This window comes from Stegodyphus dumicola, chromosome 6 (genome assembly GCF_044657685.1).
Source record: "Stegodyphus dumicola isolate Sdum_Otavi_A_Nest chromosome 6, ASM4465768v1".
NCBI classification, from domain to species: Eukaryota; Metazoa; Arthropoda; class Arachnida; order Araneae; family Eresidae; genus Stegodyphus; species Stegodyphus dumicola.
Window position 1 is genome coordinate 210,879,289 of NC_140773.1, and position 24,657 is coordinate 210,903,945.

At 32.3% G+C, this 24,657-nt stretch overlaps 1 protein-coding gene across 3 annotated transcripts in view; it reads right to left on the reverse strand.

Annotated features, from left to right (window-relative positions):
• LOC118186730 (uncharacterized) overlaps nucleotides 1-24,657 on the reverse strand; it is a 120,507-nt gene that overhangs the window by 5,548 nt on the left and 90,302 nt on the right. For all 3 annotated transcript variants that reach the window (XM_085817946.1, XM_085817947.1, XM_085817944.1), the window contains 2 exons: nucleotides 17,045-17,065; nucleotides 9,548-9,607 (listed from right to left, as the gene is read on the reverse strand). In XM_085817946.1, coding sequence (XP_085674072.1) covers nucleotides 9,548-9,607; nucleotides 17,045-17,065 — 81 coding nt within the window. The remainder of the gene's footprint in view (nucleotides 1-9,547; nucleotides 9,608-17,044; nucleotides 17,066-24,657) is intronic.

Genomic DNA, 24,657 nt, shown 5'->3' on the forward strand with positions numbered 1-24,657 from the left:
AACGCGGCCACGCCGCATGAAAATTTCGAATTCTCTTTTGATTTGAACAGTTAAAAACAACGTTCTACTCATGACTTTTAAAAAGAAACGCAATTTGCATTAACAACTGTTCATTAATAGAAGTTACTGACAAAGAAAAAAACCGCGTCTTATTATAAGCTGTGATGTGCATCTTGGGTCACAAATGCAAGATATAGTAAAAAAAAGTACATTTTTTACATAACCAAAACTTATTTAATAGTTTTTAGAATTATATAATTCAGTTAAGTTATTCTATAAAAATAGAGTTCTGAACTACTATTAGTTATTCTATAAAAAAAAATTCTTATTACTGGACAAATAATAATAGTAAATCGAATACTTATCTGGACAGAAGGCATATTTCTTATTCGTAGCATAAGAATGTACAGTAATTAATTTCTCGTATAAATAAGTGGTAAGAGACTTTTTCTATAAATCAGCATATGTTTTTCATAAATAATTTTCATTTTTCCTAATTACCTGCTCTTTTCAATAATAAGTTATAATGACAGCCTGAGAGACCTTAAAGGTAGGCATAAGTATAAATGTGTGAAGCGAGATTAACCTTAGTAATTTTAATAGCATACATTTTTGCTTTCTTTTTTTTTTTTTTTTTTTTTTTTTTTTTTTTTTTCTATTTACTTGTAATTTTGTTGCCATTGCTTGTTGCTAAGACAATTTATTCCTGTGCATTGTGCGGTTTATTTCAGCAATTTGCAATTATTTCATTCGCCAAAATTATGGATTTAATTGTCATCCTTACGACTTCAGTGTATTTCATTCACTAAATGAGCAAAATCATCTGCCATGTCACTCAGACTTCAATTTGCACTCGTAACTTGATATGCTTTGCTTTATAAAATCAAAACTGTGACTTAAATATGGCTTACTTTCTTAAAATTTGTGAAATATATGTTTTTAAAAAAAAATTTATGTTTATATCGAGTTTTGATTAGATTTTAGTTCTTTTATTTCACGTGAAAGGCACAAAACAGCTCGAAAACTTTTAGCGCAGTCGGGCTGTTAGACGCAAAACGGCATTTTTCGTCGAATCACTAAAAATGTTAAATCACTTTTCAGATTGTTACCACTAAATATTATCGGTATGTACTGCGTTTACAGAAATTAAATAATGAACAATCCACATAAATGTATGTATGTTTCATATAGTTTGAAAAAAAAACGCTACCTAGAGCAATCAAATCTTGTATGACGTAGTCCTCCACTCGAATATAGGCACCTGGAAGCCCGAATGTTGAATTTCGAATTTGTTTTATTACTTATTTCATATTTTGCAAACCTTTAACGAAGTCTTGATTAAAAATCTGAATCATTTCAAAGCGAGCAGCGGCAACACTGTACGGAATAAACACTTTTATCTCCAGCGCGCGAGACTGTCTACCGCAAATTCTAAAGTTATGCTGTTTTTAAATATTTTTATTACAAAGAGCAGTAATCCCAAACGCTTCCGAATTTGTAAACGAAAAAGCGCCCCTTTGGGCCTAATATAAAATCTGAAAGCTTTCAGATTTTTTTTAATATATTATTTACGTTATACAGCTTCGCCCTGGTAGCTACGATTCGCCAGAGAAGGCAGTATGGCTGAAATAAACTGATGTTGCTCTTATAATTGTCTATTATTTTTAACTCGTTTAAATCTTGGCAAAATTACTTCCAAATTGATGTAATACTTACATTTTTATTTAATAATAAATGTATATTTTATATTTTGTTTCCTAAATTTTATTATTATTTAAATGCTGCTTTTATTGCTCCCGTTTTGTATTATATCTGCAACTCCACAAAAAGAACGGTATTTATATTTTTAGATACAATTTAAATCTATGTACACTTCTGTTAACATTCCTTGTGCAGTTTTTTGACATCACCTGGGACTAGGATTGAAATTAGTGATGTTTAACAGCCTACGTTACTGAATGAGCTTGTAATTTTTCTAACTATTTTATCTCTGCTTGACGTCGTAGAAACCTCGTAGTCGTAGAAACTTATCCCTGAGTCCAAGTGCGTAAACGACAAAGTCCAAAGAAGGGTTAAACTCACCTTTTATTATCTCAAACTAAAAATACAGTTGGTCCCTTTCTCGGGCTTACAGAAAAGCCTCCATTTGGGCTTTAAATAAGATAGGTAAATAAAAAACTAATCTAATGCTAAGCTTAACTGAACCTAGCCGAAGCTGTACACAATTATCTAACGTAGTTCGCTCCTATTAAATTAACCGGCAAATAGCCGCAGATACGTACAATACGGCCGAGCGTAGTTAGCTTTAAACAAAGAAGCAGCCTAACGGCAAACCCACGCCCCTAAAGACTAAGCTGTTCTCCTAAAGTAAGCGAAACCTTCTTTTAAATACTCTTTTTACTTCATTTACGTGTAAAACGATACTAAAAATTCTGGCAGGGTATAGTAAGTGGGAAACAAGAATAGACAATAAAGGGTTTTTAATAATTAAAATAACTGTTAGAAACTTAAAATAACACCTTACAAACTCATCGCGTACCCACAGGCAACATATTGACTGATTTGTTAATTGCGATTTGTGTGATTTTTGTGAGTAATTCACATTCAGGCAATCACACATAAAATTAACATCATAAAGAATTACTTACAAATTTAGCTAAAGTTTACGAGCTTTAAATTTATGATCATTACATCAGGATAAAAAATAATTAAAAAACAAACGAAGATAGAGTTAGTATTTATAAAAAAAGTCTTCATCCAAAGAATTTTATAAAGGTATGTTAGATTTTACTTTTCCAGATATTCTTTCTCTCAGTTTTGAACGCTTCTGAAGGAAGTTTCTGTCATAAATAACATACTTTCATACAACTCACAAACGGTAGATTAACAAGTAAAGAACCGGTTCCATATGTTTCATTAATAAATGCTTAAGTTCCATTTCTCCGCCAAAGAATTCTAATTACAATGGAAACGTTATCAGGAGTCTGTACTTAATGCCCATCATCATTCTCGAAAATCGATAGAGGTTCTTATTATGTTTCTTTTGCTTCAGTCATACCATTTAGCCAGTTGCGGAACTCAGCTTGTATTATCAGTGCATTAATTAGAGCGAAATGTACAAACGAAAATTGTGGAACATCGGTGCGATCAATTGGCTGGAAAATGAACTCCGATTAGTGCTGCAAGAAGTCTGTGATCGCAGATGGGGGTCGTTAGCTGGGAACCGCTTCGGTGGTTATCGTCATTGCTTTCATTTCGCTCTTTTTTGTGACAACAAGAGCGGTGTGATTTCTAACTTTTTTATTCTAATTTATTATTTAAATAAGCGTTGTTTTGTTAGAAATAAAACATTTGAGCATTGGAAGGAATGAAAATGGCGCTTGCTAATTGCTCTGGGAATTAGTTTTTAAATAGCTCATGACATTATTTAATTCCTGCATAGTTAAAGAAGTAATTATGTTTAAATGAATGATGAGCATTTAAAAGAATATTTTCGAATAGATGGAATTTTTGTTTTATTTATCTGTTTGTTTTGGTTTGCTATGAATATGCAGGCATGTGAGAATATATAAACAAAACAAAGAAATGCAGAAGTGCAGCTATGATAATGTTAGTATTTAAAAACAATACGGAATTTGTAGCTCTTTCTTAAATTACGAAACAGCAAAAAATATGTATTTACGTCAATTATTATCATCCTAAGAGGCTCGGTGGCACCGTGGCTAGCGCGCCGCGCAGCAGCAACACAGGTCCAGGATTCGATCCCTGGGCTGGGCAAGGTTGACTCAGCCTTTCATCCCATGAGTGGGTGGATAAAATGAGTACCAAAGTTCGCTAGGGGACTAAACACCGGGGGTCCTGTGATAAGCTGATCACTTGTCCGGGCGAAGATGCTCAAGCACCCCGGAGCCCACGGCCTAGAAAGCAGATATCAGAGCACTGCCGGCCATGGTTCTCTAAACGCCGTTTGTGCCGACATGTATAGTTTATTACCATTCTAAAAATGTAAATATGTATGAGTTGAAAACTATGTGAATCAATATTGAAACTTTTAATTTGCAACAGTTCCTTAAGCTTAATAATATTATTTCTCCTTTCCATTCTAAAAATAGTAACTTGTAGGGTTTATATTTATTTTAACTAACATTTATTTTAAGTTTAAACTATCTTTCCTGTCAAGCCTTACTTTCCCCTGGAATTGCCAATGCCAGAGTATGTAAATTTTAGTAGAACGCGCAAGGATTCAAATTATCAGCGGAAGTATTCTGAGTTAAATAGAAAGGAAACGAGTTCGAAAGTGTGCTTCTTGCTTCACGAGTGTGGAGGTGGCTAGTTAGAAATTGAAGAACCACGCGTTTCGGCTTGTGTGTTTGCCTCGGCAAATTGTTAATCTTTCAACGTAATATTCAGAGTTTGCTGAATTATCAGCGGTATTTTAGAACGCGGTGAGGTTAGTTACGTTTAGAGAGCCTTCTAGTTAGTCACTTGTTATTATCTCTTTCCAGTTTCTTATTTTTATTTTACCGCCTGGTCGGCGTAGTTTGTGAGCGTCAAGAGCACGCAGTTGTAATTTCTAAAGTTGAATAAAAAGGGATTTAAACCCTTCTCAAGACTTTGGTCTATTTCCAGTTCTCAGCAGTCACCACTTTGTTGCGTGCAGGTTGGAAGCGCGCAACTTTACAAACTACTTACAATGAATGGCTCAAAATGGCGTCATTTCAAACCTAATACATGTCATAGTGTCTTGCATAACGTTCGTGACCATTTTAACCAATCGAGACAAATCTGAATTGAAACGAAATTATTTTGCATTAACGTTCATGTTAAACACGATCGCAATCCTGTTTCTGCTTGGTATCCTGCCAACATGTCTCACTTACCTCTCCTTCATCAGTCGTATTGACGTAACAACGTAAAATGGCTCAAATGGGATCAAAAGCCTGCACACAATTTACGAACATCGCATTTTATAATTCAGTTTCAGAATATGCTTCTCAAGAAATAAAATACGTCCGATTGTCCTCAACGACTGCTGTTATTTCTATACATCAACGCTCTTTTATGTTCTCACCATCAGCTTGTAAATCGTTACATTTACGTGAAATTGATAGGATCAGTAGGACATGCCATCGGTTTAGTTTGTGTTAAAAATTTAATTGCAATTCAACAAGACTTGTTAAATAAGATTTGATTTCCTTTTAATTCAGTTTATGTTTTGTGTTGATTTTTTGTGTGAAGTTTTGATTTCGTGAAGTTGATTTTTTGTGTGAAGAAATTGTGAAGTTTACTCAAACATTCATGTAAAAAATTTCCACGTTCACAAAATTAGCAATATTTTTGGTTCTTAGGAATTCATTTATCAAAACAAAAAACTGTTTCCCTCCTTGATCTCTAACATGTCGCTATATAGATGCAAATTTTGCTTCAGTTTTTCCGCTTCTTAACGCCGCAAAACATCATCTTGATCACAAGTACTAGATTCTAACCTGATTCTTAACCAGAAAGTTATTTTTACCATCCATATTTAGTCTCCTTTGCGATTTAGATTAATATTAATAAATTTTACTAATGCAAATAAATTCCACATTGCTCGGAATACAGCATAACATTTTTGTTTATCTTAAAATGCTCTTCTGAAAATCATACGAGTTTTATTTGCTTAGACTAGCATTCAAAGAACGCACTTGCGGAACTTATCATTTGTGCTTTTTTATTCAGCCAAATTTGATTTTTCTCACAAATTCTGAATTTAGTTATTCGTTGTTGCATCATATTTCAAATGTCATAGTCGTTTCATAGGCTTGCAAAAGCTCGAAATCGATTATACTATCAGATTTATTTTGAAAGGTATTTATTTAACTCATACTGCAGACCACACTAATGGATAGGTTAATAATCAATGACTAAACGTTGGGTTAATAAATTAATAGTTTAATCGACGACTTAAGTAAAGTTTATTATAACGACTTAGTATGCTATTTCTTGATGCATTTTAACTCCTTGCAAATAATTTTATAAGATCTTTATGGTTATAACTTGTTATTTTTTAATAATTAATTTGTTATAACTTATTTATATAAAAAAATAATTATTGTTGTAACTTATTAATTGTTATAACTCTTTATTGTTATAATTTGATTCATATAAATAGTGATGTTAAGCAGTTAACATAAAAAACAGAGTATATATAAAAATATCAAAGTTTCTCTTATTACAGTTTGAGAAGCATGTTAACGGCAACCAAAAAAAAAATTGCTTAAATTTTCTTCATTAGACTAAGGCTTAAATAGATTTCAGGTTGAAAATATTTATATAAAGTTCTTTTTTTTATTCTGATGGTGAGAAAATAAAACTCAACAACTTTTAAGTTTAGGTAAGACCATTCATTAATCAACATACGTTTTAGTAGTGGTATCACAAAGGGAAAACTATTATTATACGAATTCTAACATCATAATTATATATGAAACTTGAAGTGTGTGATCATACGTAAATTATTGTTATTTTAACCTTATTTTATCATAAACAGAAATGATGTTAATAGTTTTTTTAATGCATTTTCCTTTTGATTAGTTACTCTATGAAATCTGCAGCCAAACATTATGCATGTATAGTTGGTAAAACTGCTGTGAAGTTTATGTTTTCACAGAATTTAAAAAATTAAATGAAAATTGTCTTCTGAACATTATTCTTTACATCTTATTTTGTATGTGGGTATGCACACGTCATTGATAGAAAATGTTTCGTTTAAAAGAAAACACAATTGTTTTGGGATAGCTCAAGTAAAATATTTTATTTTATTATATAAATATTATTTTAATTAGGCATACTAAACGAGAAGGAATATTTTTGTTAGCCACAAATTTTAAAATACAAAACGAGGGCTTTTGGGACTTATTCATAAACAGTTACCATCCCCACATGATGTTATGTTATGTAATTTAGAAATTAAGAGGGGGCCACCTAATATTTACTCCACGTAAGTAGGTATTAACCCTAAATACAAACCAGAAAACTAACAACATTCCTTCAACATTCCGCGAGTCGTGATGAAATTGTGACTCCAGCCAACACTACAAGATCTGCCACCGCCGACGGCATTAACGGCACTCCTATCTTTCAGCGTTAAATTAGATCAAGTAAAAGGAATTATATTACAAGATATAGATTGCGATATACATAGTTTTGTACAGATGCATGTTCAAGGTGTTAGCTATTATAGTGGATACAGTCAGGACATTATACATTGCAATGGATAGAAGCGTGATATTACCACGTTACAAATCATTTTTGCAAACGTGATCTATTTACATCAGTCTTTACTAAGCGCATATTTTAATTTAGAATTAAGTTAGAGCAATAAATTGTTTACGAAGCTTACATTTAAGTATTGTTGTATAGTTGTGCTGATACTTGAGCAACACAATTTTGACGATTGATTATGTACTATTACGTATGTTTTTGCGATAATTAATTTGCAGAAACTGCATTATATCTAGCAGTACATTGTTATTCACATGGAAAGCTAGATCACCACATTATGTTCCGTAAAAATGGCAAAATGAATACAGGTGACTCATATTTACTGCAGACTTGATTATCTCAAAATTGACTATGCGATTCAATGCCGAACAGCAATTAAGAATTAAAAAATCTGACGTGTACAGCACATGACTTCCTTGTACAGAATATTAAATTATAAATTTTCTTGCATTTCATTTAAACTTATTGAATTGAATTCAGTCTACTTTATCGATAGCGCATAAACAACAATAGAATAAATGCACTCTTTAAAATTCACTATATTTGTTTACCATAGCGACACTTTGGCAGTAGGTTCACTTAAAAGCGTTATATTTCGTTCATATTATAACTCAGAATGCACAAACGTTTTATCATTTGGATAATTATCTAATCGTTGCCACATGTTCTATTCAAATACTATAATAAATCTAGAACGATGTATAAAAGAAATTAAGCAAACAAAACAAAAATGAAACAGTCTTTCACAGACGATTAAGTATTTCTCATTCAATTAATTCAGTTCTAATTTCGCGACAAGGCAAAAATACATAAAAACTCAAAATATCTATATTATAAATTATGAAGTAAATCTTTAAGACTTATTTCCTCGAGAAAATTCCAGAAAGGATTAAGCATGATTTAATTCGAAATAATAAATGAGGGCGTTATCTTCGTTGGTGCGAAGCTTAGTCTCTCTAGATTGGCAACAAATCTACTATTCTGCTGTTTCAAATGTAAACAAACATGTCTGCCATGTTATTTAAAATTTAGACTTAATCGCACTTAAACAGCTTTTAAATTGTTGATAATTCTACAAATATTGCTTGAAGATTTCCTAAAAGCGTAAACACCGTACCGGAAGATGAGAACAACATAATTCAATCATTTTTAAAGCGAAAAGGGCTCAATTTATAAACATATAAGAGTAAAGTGTGTGTGTGTGTGTGTGATTATGGCAAAGCCTCGAGGGCTATCTGCCTAAGGGGAAGGATGCCTTCGTGGAGGACTTTCTAAGGGAAACTGGCTCGTATACACGTTACACATGGGGAAAACCACGAAAACGCCCATGCAGCCAGCCCGTCCGCGGGATTCGAACCTCGGACCGAACTACCAATGTTCAGCGACTTTACCGCTCGGCCGCTGGTGGGCCCTATAAGAGTAAAGAAACTGAGATCACTGAGCCGGGTAACAGAGTGGACATATAAATATATTTATATGCGTTTGGTGGGGCCGATTGAAACCAAAATATGAGGTATTACTACTTGTTATAGCAATTCGATATACAAAATTTCAACGTTCTGAGGCTGCTCGTTTTTTAGTTATGCGAGATACTCCACGAAAAATTCTCTTCAGAATTCATTTTAAAGTAGTTTTTTAATTTTTTTGAACGAAACGAGTCTTTTACTCTGTCCTTACGTACAGATGTCACGCAGAAACATCGTGAAATTGCATTCGATAGCGATCAAAATGGATATTTTCGTTGAAATATGGTGCCTGAAACTTTTCGCGGTTACAATACTTCCTTTTTACTTCGTACAAGGAAGTAAAAATATTAATTTTCAAAATGTAATGAATCTATCATTTAATCAGTGAGTATAGAAGAGTTAAAAGGTGAATCGAATTTCTTTATTTACTGCTTTCAAATTTTGTCGTATGGGTTCTCGTAATGATAAATTTTCAAAATGGAAAAGAAACTGAATCAAGATCTGAATAAATTGTTTGTGCAGTAGTATTATTGCAAATACCAACATAACTGTCTAAAGCTCTTCACAGTAAGCAAATACGTATTTAAAAATAAGAAAAGCTAATAAAAAATTCTCTTTTCTTTTCAAATCGCATGAATGACTTCTTTTTACGGCTTCCTCTTCTCTTTTGCTCTGCAAGCTAAAATTAACTTTCAATCTAGCCCAAAGTAAATTTTCTTTCTCCCCGCTTCAAAAGTAAAAAATTGTGTGATTATCTGACAAACTTATTACTTCCGCTACTTTAATTAAAGAATTTTAGGACACATTAAATATCTTACCGCACAGTTTTGCTCCAGACAGGCAGCTTGAGTGTACGTTACATTACGCGGTATCGTAGCCTGAAAGAAAAAGAAATTGCATTTTAGAAGGGATATAGCATGGTGTCCAGCTCAAGAAATGTTTTATGGATTTTCTCTTTAAAAAATGCATAGTTTTTGTACGCAAAAGTAAAACAAATGTGACATCACCAGCTCATAACTTCCAGAAGATGAGAATAACAAAGACGCTCTAATTGGCGTTTTGCCAAAATATTTTGCATTTATGCAGCACGTGGATTAGATGAAAAATCGCGAATCGTATAAGTAATCTCTGAAGATACAAAATACTGCCCCCCCCAACGGCGGGTTCTAGCCATTATAGGCGTAGGTCACTACCAAGGCCGGAAATGATGGTCACTTTATTATGGAGGCACCTAATAAGTGAATTGCCGTTGCCTATGTATAGACAGACAATTTACATTCATGCCTTCTCCGGGATTCGAACCCGGGTTGCCAAAATTTATAAATGCCAAAATTTTTGTAGTACGGCAATGTTTTCGTATTTCGAGAAGGCACTAGGAAGCAGAATTTAGGTTCGGCAAAATTTATACAACTTAGGGAAGTACCAGGCAGCAGAATTTAGAATCCAAAGAGATTAACAGTGCTTACAAACCAAGATGCATTAACCGGCTCTCTCAAAAAAAAAAAAAAAAAAATTCATTTGAAACGATGGAAAAGTTGCTATCATAAACCACTGGCGTAAAACAAATTTATCTACAGAAATTAAAGAAACTTTTAAAGAGAAGCGCGTAGGATGGTAGGTGATGTCACAGTCATTTATAACTCTCCAAATTTTTTTCATTTACGTATAACTTATTCTACCATTGATCAATTATTTTGTCCTTACTTGCAGTGCGTTTATTTTATTTAAACGATGCATTAGTGCATACCTTGCATCAAAAAATAAAAAAAGAAGGGACAGTTCTATATCTTCGTTCTCTGGGCCAAATGAAGAAATATAACTTTCGATTTTTCATGTCTCGAAAGCGCGACTTAGGATATACATATTAGATATATACTTTTTCTGAAATTACATAACTATTTTTTGTCCTTTTTCCCATATTTTGATTCTCATATTATGCCTAAATATTAAATTTTGTAAAACTTGCTGAAAAACTTAAAAGAAATTTTAAAATTCGTTCTGGCGCACCTTTTTCCGTTTGCGCGCGAAGAATAATACTTGGCTATATTCTTAATTTATGGTAACCAATTTTCCTTTCCCTTTCAATGTGCACGACCGTAACAAATGGTGCATTTCAAATAATTTTAACAATGTACATAAACCATACTTGGCGTTATTATCGCTTATCTATATATATAAAAGGAAGAGTCTGTCTCTCTCTGTGTGTGTGTGTTTTGTTCGCGTTGCGCGTAAGCTAATAGACCCAGAGCTACGAAATTTGGTACGTAAGTGCCTCTAGACAAGAACCAGGGCACCTCGAAGCGAGTTTTTCAAAATTTGAATGAGTTATTTTATGTTTTTTTTTTTTGATGAAATCGCATCAAACCAATAATTCTCTCATTATATCAGCAGCAATGGCATGCAGGCATTGTTGCTGATATATCACTATTGCCATTGTTGCTGATTTTAGCACTGTTGCCACTCGGAAAAATAGGGCGATAATTCTGTGCAGTTTTTAAATTTAATGTTTCTCTTGGATACTGGACGTTTGTTGAGAGAAGGTAGCGGGAAGTGGGTTAATTTATTTATTAGGATAATTAATATTTGTATTAAGGGATATTGCTTATTCCATTGTATGTTTTTATATGTAATACATTTTATTGAATTTTTTTTTATAAAGTTGTTCTGCAGAGTAAAATTCTGCTCAATTTTTAAATTTAATGGTGTTCCCTTAAGAAATTTTCAGCTTTATTTAAAAAGCAGACGAAGGCTGGTCGCGTAGAGGCTAATAGCAAATATGCCAAATTTCAAAACGCTCCGATATATAAATTCACGTTTATCTTTCAAAATTTTGAATAAAAATTATATTTTTTGCAGGTATGCCTAAAAATACATCTACTTTAAGATGATGGCAAAATTTTTGTAGCTTAGGATTCAAAATAGTTTTTTGTAAAGTTTATGAAAATTACTAAAAAACATAAATTAGAAAAAAAAAAAAAAAAATCAGAAAATAGCTTCGAGTTCTATTTGTATTGAACTTAAATTTCCATCTGTGAAAGAAGGAATCCGGTAAGTTTAATAAAAAAAGAGTTATTAATAAATATATACCACTAGCAGCTTCACTGCCAGCCTTCGTCTGTCTTTTAAATGTACCGGAAAAATGGCTGAAAGGGACACCAAACGTTAAATTTAAAAACTGCGCAGAATTTTACTCTGCAGGACAACTTCATAAAAAAAAAGTTATTTCGTATAACAAAATTACAATGAAATAAGCAATACCCCTTAATATAAATATTAATTATCCTAATAAATAAATTAACCAACTTCCCTTTGCAAAATCTTAAGAACTCAAATGGTATAAAGGAGGTTAAGAACTTTGTTTCCTAAAAAAATCACTCAAAACTTTCCAGTATCTTAAAGACAATGAAATGAGCAATAAATAAATAAAAGAATACAAAAAAAATTCTGAAAAGCAAAATATAATTAATGATATTTTATCTTATATTTTCAAGACAAAATTTAAAATGAAATAAGCTATATCCCTTAATACAAATATTAATTATCCTAATAAAAAAATTTACCAACTTTCCTCAGAAGGGAAAAAAATCATGCAAAACTTTTCAATATCTTACAAATAATTAAATAAGCAAAACATAACATGAAAGAAACTAAAAAAAAATTTTACTCTGCAGAACAACTTTATGAAAAAAAATCAATAAAAATGTATTATATATATAAAAAAAAGACAATGAAATATGCCAATCTCTTAAAAACAGTGACATAAGAAATACAATGAAAAATTGTTGCCAAACCCATATTTCTAAAAGAAACTATTCAAGATGATGCGATTTCATCAAAAATCTATCAACAACTATAAGACAGGAAAATTGTTGCCAAAATCACAAATTTTAAAGATGTGAGATATGAGAAGTGTACTCGGAAGCTTCATTTAAAAAAATTTTTTTAAATGCAAAATATTATCATTTTCACAAAATTTTTTTTGTAAAAGCAGTCGCAAGGATGGAAGTTTATTTAAGGTGTCCAAAAATCAAAGAAAAATAAACTGTACATTTTTAAAAATAAACGTTTTTAGAAAAAATCCCGTTGAAAAGATGTTAAGCTTACTTTGTTAAATAAATTCGTATTTAATCGATTTATTGAAACACGAAATTTATTTTAAGCTCGTAAAATAGCTAAGTGCCTACGTTTCATGACGATATGAAAATGGAGTGTGTAGAGTAAAATCTCGCTTTCCTATAGCCCATTATGTCTCAAAATGACGCGATTTCGTCACAAAACATAAAATTAAAAACATTCTAATTCGAATTTCGAAAAACTCACTTCGAGGGGCACTGGCTCTTGTCTAGATGCACCTACTATGTACCAAATTTCGTAGCCGTGAGTTTATTAACTTACGCACAGCGCGAACGAAAGACACACACACTGACACATAGACAAACTCTTTCTCTTCATATATGTAGAGACGTTTAGAGTTTATTTTTTAAAATCTACTCGTGAGAGTTTTACAAAACTTGGGCTTTCGAAGTAATTTAGTCGTAGAAACGAAATAGGGAAACAATAGGTATGTCATTACAAAATAAGTCCGATTTTGTGTCAGAGTACCTATGTTAGATAAAATACTATATATAAATCTTATATAAATCCTAAATCGAGCTTTCGAGACATAAAAAAGGCAAGTTAAATTTCTTCAATCAGACCAGCAGAACAGGAGATATAGAGCTATCCAATTTTTTTGTGCAAGTTGTACGTTAATTAAGTGAACTTGTTCTTCAAATTAAACTGCTAGAAAACGCAAGGAAATATTACATATTATTTATTTTTCGATAATGAAACTGGTTATTCCTTTTTTGTGTGTTTTAACTGCCCTAAGATTGGTCGTGATTTAGAGTTAATCATAAATGTCATTCTGGTATTACCGCGATTAATCGAGAATTAACTAGAGTCTCTGAGTCACGGGTCAAAAGCATTTATTAAGTAAATAAATCTGTTCTAATGATACATACATGTTTGGATTCGTAGAATGGGTGCTTTTGATCATGTAGTAGCAATTATATCTATCACATAACGCATGAAATTCATGCAAAAGTGCTTCTTTAACTACATTGTAATCGTAAAAAAGAAACTTAGTTAGTAAACTTAGTTAAAGTATCTTATGTTTATAATAACGTTGCAGACATATGCGGCATATTGCTTCCACATATTATCTGCAAATTATTATGTATTATTTTTGCACAGCAGATATGATCTATACTTTATTTGATCTACAGTGAGCAGATAAATTTCTCAGTTTTCTTTTCGAATGTCCCATGGAAGTATTTTTATCTGTTAATAATGGAAAAAAATATAAGTTATATTTCTAAACTAAAAATTACGATTATTTACATCATTACAGTAAATCTGTATACCGCCACTTGATGAAACACTCTCGTGTATATCGTAAATCGGTATAACATTGCAATAAATCTGTGTGCCATATAACAAGTGTTTTACATTCCCAAGGCATTTTACTAAAAAGGCAAGAAATTTTCTGAACATCCAGTTGGATTATTTGGATACCTGTTATGATTCGAATTATAAAATATTCTTTTACTTAAACGAACAGAAAACTCCTTAATCAACTAAATACTTTTTCACCATCAATAAACGTAGTGTAATTATGAAGGAAACAAATAATGATAATGACTCCTATCGTGAAACCAGATATAAAATATATGAAACTTCCACCTGTATAATATTATGTATTATGTTTTATTCTAGTATTTTTTTAGAATAAGGTCCAGCTTCATTTAACCTCTATCAATACTAAAATAGTCACCTGGTGCGGAAGATTGATAAAATCGGAAAGGTTTTGATTACTTCCAAAAAGGATGTAGTTAGGAATTTACTTTGACATCGGCATCCATTATATAACACATAAAATTTTAAACGTACCAAAGGCCAAATTTATGACCACCTATTAAAATAGGCACTGTGTTAGCTCTAAAATTAGGAAGCGTTGTAATAACTTAACTCAATATTCCATACGCGGCGTCGGTGGATCTTGTGTTTTTATTGGCCCAAATAAAGACACTTTCCTTTAGCTAAATCTATTTATGAATCAAAGACTATGTACAAGTATTTGTAGCGGTTTACTATTCTCACAGTATTATATACAGATTACAGGATATCTAGTTTATACCACTCTCATCAAACTCTCAAATCTGTAGAACACGTTGAATAATAGAATGCATTTCGCAGTCTAGAAATATAATAAACTAAATAAAAAGGAATTCTGTTATAGTTGGCTTTCTTTGTATGGAAAACCTCTAGTTAGGACATTCCTAAATTAAACATTTGCGGAAGTGTTACAAATGCAAACTGTGGATTACTGATATCAGTTCCAGAAACAAATGTAGTATTTGGTCAAAATTGGTATTTGTTTCAGAAATTTCTGTCATTTGTTTTAGTAAGTCTAGTTATTTGTTTCTGTACTTCGTTGATATTTCCCAATTGCCTGGTTCAAGCAGTAGAATATAAAGAAGTGTTGGAATATAGTTACGTGATATGTAGTGATATTTAGCATCTATAGCCTTGCATCTATAGCCATAATAAAGGATTTTTGTTACTTGAGAACTGGTTGAAAATTCTGCAGTATCATTATTCACATTTAATATGAAGTCAAAATTCTATGAAACATTTCACCTGGTTCGACAGATAATTCTGACCCTCCTAGACAGCAATTAGTAAGATATTCATCAAGAAGGTCTCACTAGGGGCCAAATGGTTCAAACCCCTGAATACAGATAATTAGACCCGATTTTGAACGCTATTGAATGGGCTGGCTGAATGGGGGGGGGATTATTTTTTTTCTCCTAATGTGTAACGGGAATATCAATCAGTTTACCTTTGAAAATCATCCATGAATGACATCCCGCCATTTAATCGGACAGCCTCGCGTGCATTGTTATATCCAACTAATCTAACCATGTAGAATCATTAGGTTATTTTGAAGCAGAAGACATGAGAAATGAGCAATGCCCTTGCCAGTACTCGAAATTGGATCTTTCAAACACTTGCCGAGTGTGCTACCGTTACACCACGAAGACATGCGGAAAGGAGTGAGAAAATACCTTAAATACTCCCTCTTTTAAAGGGTGACTGTGGAATAGGTTACCCAGTAGCCAAATCCTGGAAGTGAAATATCATCATCACCCACCTTTTAGTTCGAGCGCCACTGTAGAGACTTTTGGAAACAGAATACGTGAAAAATGAACAATGCCCTAGACAGGACTCCAACCTGGACCTTTCGAATAAGCGCCGAGTGTGCTACCGTTCCGCAACGAAGACATGCAGAAAAAAGGGAGAAAATACCCTATACCTATCATCAGGAAGAAGACATAAAATAGCTAATTAAAGCGTTTTGTTCTAAAGTCTTAATCGTATCCTTACGTTATGGAAGTTTCACAAATACTGACAATATTATCACCTTCATGTTCGTCGCTTGTAGTATGGAAAATATTTGCAAAAAGAATAGTACAAAAGGCATCACCTTATGTTAATACATGTTTTAACTTTAACTTCCAATAGAGCAATTTAAATGTGACTGAATACAACATTAATTTCAATGCATCAGCACAGATATCCTTCCCTTCCTCTATTTTTCACAATATTGTAGGACTTTATTTATATTTAGAACCAAAAAAAAACCCTACAGGCCCACGTAAAGATTTTTTTTTAATTTCGATTGTTTATTTTTAATTCATGTACAGTTACTGGTAATTCATATACAGTTACAGTTATTAGAACATGAGTTGCAAACTTATATAGGAATATTTATGAATGAGAACAGAAAATTTTTAAATTAAAGCAAAAAGCTCGCAAGTTTTGTTGTTTAAAGTAAGCGTTATCTCAAACACTTTTGCGCTGTAAAAACATTTTACCTAAACGCATAACAAAAAACACAAATAATATACATAAAATTAATCTGGCAAAGAAAAAACAAATTTTCGTATGCATTAGAACAGATATATAAATTCCTAGAGGCATTATAATAGTTTAATCTCCAGAATTTAATTACCAAGACTGTCGTCTTTGTTTCCTTAAATTAAATTTCTTTCTCTTGCCTTGTTTTTACTATAAAATATTCTTTACTTTAGTATAATTAGCTGTTTCAGCAATTTTTTACTCTTATACAATTTCAGTCACTAATACGGTTTGGTATTTTAATTGTTAAGACTCTTTATCTGCAATGAACAATGGAAAGTAAAAAAATGGATATAAACGTATGAAAGAATTTTCAACATATCAATGAATTTTAATTAAAATTGAATACTTACTGCTTTTACGCAAGTCTGCAACTGAAAGGGAAAAAACACTTTATAAACAAAAAGAAATTAGACTTATAGCACAGTTTATATTGAATACATTTTTGAAAATAAATGAATAATTCAAATAGTTTTCGAATCATACAATTTTAAGAATTAACGCTGAAATATCGCAAAATGTTAACTTCATTCATATAGACTGAACAGTGAATTATTGATGTTATTCTTTTAATAATTCCGATAATTTACATTGGACAATTGGGTATATAATGTGTATGGAACAGCATTCCATTCATCGACACTAAAGGAGAAAACACGCTTTTTTGGGGGAAAAATGACAGCTGTTGTACTTGTGAAGAATTTAACTTGTCTGTCAGTAACATCCAAACTAAACCACGAAATTCATCGTGGCAAGGAATGCAAGATTTTGCCTGTCGTTGGCAAGAGCCTGAGCACCATACAGGTGACAATACCACTTTTTTCAATTCCGCCGATGAATTTTGATGGAGAGCACCGCGGGGAAAGAGGTCCGAGGCTCTCCCACTCCTCTTCTCTTGCCACCAACCTACGAGAGGATTTTCAACTCGCCGCATATTTAGAGAGCCCATCATGCCGCAAAGGTATTATACATTTACAAACATTCATGCCTTCTCCGGGATTCGAGCCTTGGCCTTTCGATACGGCAGTCAGCGTCACTAACCACTATTCAGGTTGGGCGGCACAAATGAGAACTACATTTAGCATTAAGAAATAAATGCAAATACCATTATTAAACAAATATATATACCTTATTTCAAATTATATATTTTTTAGTAAAAAGAGATTATTTCAATTCTATTCAGGCGGCATATAGAAACAACTGCGTAAGCACCCACGTACACCTTATTCCAGGTACTCCTGAATGACCTTGAAGTTACTTCTGTAATGTTTAAAATTTCAAAACGTTGTGACGAAAAAAATTGTATTCACATTCATCGATTCCATATTAATTTTCACCGTCATTCACATAAAAATGGGCCACAAAATTAAAATGAAAAATGCGTAGTAAATAAACACAGATTCGCTGAATAAATAAATAAAAACAAAGACGCTACAATACACGTATATAACAAAAATCACATTACAATATTAAAACGATCATGTTTTCAGAAGGAATTGTAGAAATCTAAAGACCGCTATTTTTTATGAAATTAATTATACAGCATCTGTAAATAAACTTTGGCATTAATGTTTTATTAATTTTATGGTTCCGTAGCATTATTCTAGTAGCTTCAATATGCTGTTACAGTCTAAAATCAATGAAAATAGCTTTCAAATAAAACATATTTTTAAAAATAACACACATTTGCTTAAAATCTATATTATTGGAGTTAAATTTCATGACCTCTAAATTGTAGTATAAGGAAAAAAAACACTGACTATATAATTTCGTTAATTTAACTAATGTAACTTACAACAACAAAAATTGTGCAATAATTTAACTAATCAAACTTACAACTGCATTATTCATTAAATTGTTTAACAAAACTTAACAACAATAAAATGATTCATTAATTTTATTAATCGCCTGTTAAATTATTATTAATGATTTTTCGAAACTTTATAATTTATTTCTTTTTAACATTCATGCGGAAGTCAATTCAAATATCATCCTTGCCAAAATGGTCTTTGTAAGAAGAAAAATCTGGAAGTGAAACTTTTTTCTCTGGAAATGGATTTTTTTTTATTTGCCTATTTTCCTGTTACATTCCAGCTCTTTTCTATTAAAATATTTTCCGAGTCCTTCATAAGAACATTAAAGTGCTTAGAAATATTTTGTCAGGGAAATGTTGTAATTTCTAAAGAAAGAGATAAATTATCGAAGTTCGTAACGCTGAGAAAGAATAAAAAATTATCTGTTTTCATGGCATAGAAAAATATGGCTGAACATATGAATCAAGTTGAACATATAGCTTTTAAAACAATTTTTAATCACAAAAATATTTTAATGATTATGGTAATGCTACAAATATTCACAATTTTATTCGTATACTATACACTCTTTTGCAAACAAATCGAAGCACCAAAAAGGACTTTTGTGGTAGTAAGGAAATTTGGTATGCAAAAAGATCTTGATCGAGCATGCAAATGATCAAAGTTTCAAGGACAATGAACAGGAATTGCGAATATAGCGCGCATTTCTAGTGCGAAATTCGCAAAGTATAAAACCAGTAACAGAGGTGGGAAATTTATCTTTTTATGTTGCTGCCATTGTATTTCCGTAAAGAAGTAACTAAAGATGCCCATTACGAGAATATCAAAGACCTTACAGACAACTAAACGATTTCGAACGTGGTCGCATTGTAGGGTTACGTGAAGCTGGGTGGTCATACCGAGCAATAGGCCGCCACCTGCATACAGTGCGGTGCAAAGACGTTGGCAGCAAGAAAATTGCCGACGAAATGAAGGCTCTGGAAGGCTAAGGAGCACGAATGCGAGGCAAGATAGCATGATTGTTCTCCAGGTCCGAACCGCCTCAACGGTGTTATTGTCGACTATTCAACGCACTACAGCCACGTTTATACCTTCCATGGTATGCGATATGCGATAGGCGACGGGGGACGTGGGCACCATCCCTTTACCATTGGGTTAATTGGAACAGCGCCACGTCCACCTTTATCTAGAGTTTGGCGATTAGAATAATGGGAGATTACATACATATTTGACATTGGTATTAAGGAGTGCAATACCAATGTCAAATATGCCATGGTACCGTCCACCAATTCACGGCGCTTGTCTGAGGCGGGGTTATGCTCACAGAGGTCTTTAAGACCCACAACATCGGTGGAGTCGTCTGGAGTGGTGTCGCAGCCGATCATCATGGCTGCCATCAGACTGGCAACATATAGTGTTCAGCAATGAATCCCGCTTCTCTCTTGAAGCAGATGACTACCGTGTTCGTGTCTGAAGAGGACGGGGACAGCGGTCCCAATCAGCCTTTGTTTTACAAAGGCATACAGCCATAACCCCTGGTGTGATGGTGTGGGGCGCTATTTCTTATGACAGCAGGTCATCTTCAGTCATCCTCCGTACATCTTTAACAGCTCAACGATATGTTGATACCCTTAATGGCACGTCATTCTGCGGCTATTTCCCAACAAGATAATGCCAGGCCACATACGGCTCTCATATCTCTGGACTGTCTCTGTCACGTTGATACTCTTTCTTGGTTAGCAAGGTCACCAGACCTTTCATATCAATCGAGAATGTCTGGAACATGGCAGGCCGCCATATTCGGATATTCGGGCACCACAAAATATCGCAGATCTTAAGCAGCACTTGATGAATGCCTGGCAAAATGTGACGCAGGATGACATTAGGAAACTCTTCCACTCCTTGCCTCGAAGAATTTAAGCATGCATTGCCGCCAGGGGCGGTTAGACCAACTACTAATTTGAATACTCAATGGGTTATTGTGAGCCGTGAACAGGTACTATATGATGTGGAGATCACATCAGATATTTCAAAGAACAAAAGTCAAAATACTAATTTGTTCCAATTAAGTTAGTAATCTGGTAGTAATTTTTCTTCCTCTTTTTATATCTTACATGTATATATTTGTGATGATCCGTGTGATTTTTTTATAAAATCTAAATTTCTCATCTCAAAGGAGAGAAAATTTCCCATGCTATAATTCTACTTCCGTGTTTAACAACAAGCAATAAAGTTTTCAGATTTAGTTCTTCATTTGGCTTCTCTCGTCTCACAAAAGTTCGTCCATCAGACCCAGATATATTAAAATTTTGATTCGTCTGCAAAACTAACATTATTTAAAGATAATAAATCTTTGCTTACCATGAATTTTTCGAAAGCCATTTCATTTCACTGTTTTTCATTGTTTCAATGTTGTTGTTTTTCTTTAAAGATTTTCATTGATTTTGTTGACGAAGAATTTTCCATCCTACTAAGCCTACACTGTTTTCACGTTCCGACTGTGCTAACAGTTACTGCAAGTCGCTCCTATAAATCCGCTGAAAACTTCCCACTAATTTGTATTTTTGTTTAATTTTTCACAGAATAAATCTCAAATTCCTTCGTGTTAGCTTGGAATATTGTCCAGGCTTCAGTACATTTTGAACAATACAAAACAACGTCCATCATTTTAAAATATCCAAGATAGTTGAACTCTTTGCATCAAAGTTTTTTTAAATACTTTTATCATCTTTAAAATCATCAATAATTAAATTTTGAACAGAAATGTAGCGTCTTGCCATGTTCACTTCAGACACGGAACTGTTAACATATTTTGCTGAACAAGTGATAAATCCAAGTACAGACGATAATTCTTGTGATATATGTTTATTTCAAATAAAAAAATTATGAAGGAGAACCATCGTCTTCCAAAACATCTCAGCAAAACTTTCGATTGTCCGAATTATTATGCGAGTATAATGAAACCTTCTAGAATAAATTACTTCATAGCAGAGAATATTTTATGATATCTATTTTATGATAATTAAGTCATAAAATAGAGAAGAAATAATATGCTAGGGAAAAACATGGCGTCTAACTTCCAACATTTAGTATCCGAAAGTAAGTAGCCGAAAACAAATGTGAACCACTGTAAATGATAACACAATTGAACTGAGTGTGTGAAGAAAACCTAGTTAGTTTTTTAATCAAGAAAAATTATAAAACATTCTTTTCATGATTTTCCCTAAATTTTAAATCAAGGAATTAATGGAGCTTGAAATTTTTAATTAACCTTTTGTTCATTTCTTGCTCTGTAGTTGCACTATATGTATTAAGCCCAACAATATCATTACTTGTAACGTTTTGGCTAATACCTTTAAAAACAGGCATTCAAATCCAAAAGATAATTCTAATAAAATATTATGTTTTTAAAATACCAAAACCATTGTTAACAACAAACAGATTGTACGGACTGAATATTAACACACTATATAGAAGATATTAAATGGTTTATATAAATATGTTTTCGAAATTTAGGTATTTGGGCGATATATTTCTGAACTCTAGTAAATGTTTGTAAACATGGAAGAAACATATAAGTGTCGGATTACTTCTGATCGAGAGTTACAACTAGATGAATTCCGATTATTTGAAGAAAACGGTGGCTTACGTGATAGCAAAAGTCTCACAAAGAACCAAATTAAAAATACCCATCTAAGCAAAGTTTAGCAAGTATCACGCTGGGAAGAATGACCGAGAAAAACATATTAAGCCACAGCGAAGGAAAGAACGAGTGAGAGGGTTTCGTTACATGGAGTTTTGAAATATTCAAAGAAAATGCACGCAATTAACTTCAAACTAACACGTTTCCACAGTAAATATTTATAAAATAACGTGGTGAAACTTTTACTGGAAGTTTTTTTATCTTACTTTGAGTAAAGAAGAAGTTGCCAGAGAGCGTAACGACACGTTCTAGACTAAGCAATTTATGCTTAGAAATGTAAATTCAACCTAAGCAGACTAGAAGCAGTGAAAAGACAGAGTTAAAAAAAAGGCTTCGAAACTTTTAAAAAAGCAAATTTATTCCGAAATGAAGAAGTTTTTAAGCAAAAGAACTTTTTGTGGATAGATTTTTAAAGTATGTTCACTGATAAATTTGGAGAAACGTTTCTCAAATAACTACCCCCTAAAAAATAAAATAATTTTTAGTCTAAAGGTTTTAAAATACATATGTAAGTAATCCCGTATGCTTTCTTCTAAAAGAAATATTATAAATATATTCTGAACGTTAATCCTGCAAAATTCTAAATAATGTTTGGAAATGAAAACAAAGCAATGACACGTTTCTACTGATTAGTTTATGAAGACGTTCGATCGCAGTTTATGAAAACGATTTTCTATTTCGATTTCTAAATGTTCTTCGTAATATTTGGCATTTAAGAATTTTTTTTTAAATGGCTCCTAATTTGATAGATGGTTCAATGGTTAAGTAAATGTACTTTCTAAAAGAAGATATTCGTATCAACAAATTGTAAAAATCGACGTTATCGTAGAAATCGACGTTACTGGATTTCAAAGAAAGTTATTTCTAATATATTAAATTTGAGGGGTAAAACACATCTGGTTCAAAGTTAAAATACAAACATTTAATGTGTACACCACATGATTTCCTTGCACGTAATATTAAATTATACGCATTTTTCCTGCATTTCATTTAAAATTATTTCTTCAAATTTCATTACAGATTACATCTCATTCAATTAATTCAGTTCTCAATTCACGGCAAGGCAAAAATACATAAATGCTCAAAGAATCTTCATTAAAAATTGAAAGATATAGAAAAACACCAAATACAGTTAAAACAATTTTTAAAAAATCAATTTTTACAATTAAAATTACAGTTTCTATGCAAAAGCAGGTAATTTGGTCTGCAGGAAAGAAGGCAGATTTTTCGGTGCATAGAACTCAAAGTTTCCTTTTGGTCCCACTGGCAAAAAGACATTGAAGGTGCAGAAAAGCTTAATTCATTGTTAAGTTTCAAATGTAAACAAATATGGCTGCTATAGTAAAATCAATAGGCTTAGCTGCAGATAAACTACTTTTAAATTGTTAATAATTCTATAACTATTTCATGCAGCTTAACTAAAGGCATAAAAACCTTAACCGGAAGATAAGAACACATAATTCAATTTATTTAAAAATTATTTTCAATAATCTAAAATTTTAAAGCAAAAAAAGACTCAATTTACCAACATTTAAGAATAAAAAACTGAGCCAAGTAAGAGTGGGTATATATATATATAATATATATATATAGATATACATGTACTTTTGGTGCAGGCAATTTGCACCCAAAACAGAAAGTGCCTACTACATGGTATAGCAGTTCCATATACAAAATTTCAACTTTCTGAAGCTATTCTTTTCTGAGTTATGCGCTATGCATACATAAGTACGTACGTACAGACACCATGAAAACATTTCTACTGAATCCATTTTAAATCAGTTTTATAATTCGTTTGATTAAAAATATTCCTTTATTCTGTCCTTACGTACAGATGTCAGGCAAAAATGTAGTTAAATTGCATTCGATAGGGGTCAAAATGGATATTTTCGTTGAACGATTATAGCCGGAATTTTTCGTGATTACATTACTTCCTTTACTTCGTAAAAGGAAGCAAATGTGGCCCAGAACGGCATCTTAAGTTTGTTCGAACGTGGCTAAATGTTAAGACAGTGACGTATCTGATCCTCATAGAAAAACCATGTACACAAAAAATCCATTGCAACGGGACTGTGAATGTCTTTTAGCTCTGTAAGTAAAATCCTTCATAAAATTAAAAGTTACAAGAGATGTTTAAAGGTAACGTTCATCTGCTTTTGCTAAAGCATATTGTGTAAAAAAAATAAGCTGTAGAAAGTTATACGAAAAATATTGCTAATAAATGGAAATTTGAGGCAACACTCGATGAGGCATGGGCATGTTTAGGTGACTGTACTGAAAAAATCAATTTTTCTGTTGCTGTTCCTGATGAAACGCCATAAAAAAGGGATTCATCATTCTACTAAGTTCCCGACTGGATTCACGATAGCTGCAGAATTCTGTTACAACGGTAAATTAAAACTCGAAAAATCCCACGTAAGATTAAAATTAATTCATTGTACTATCAATA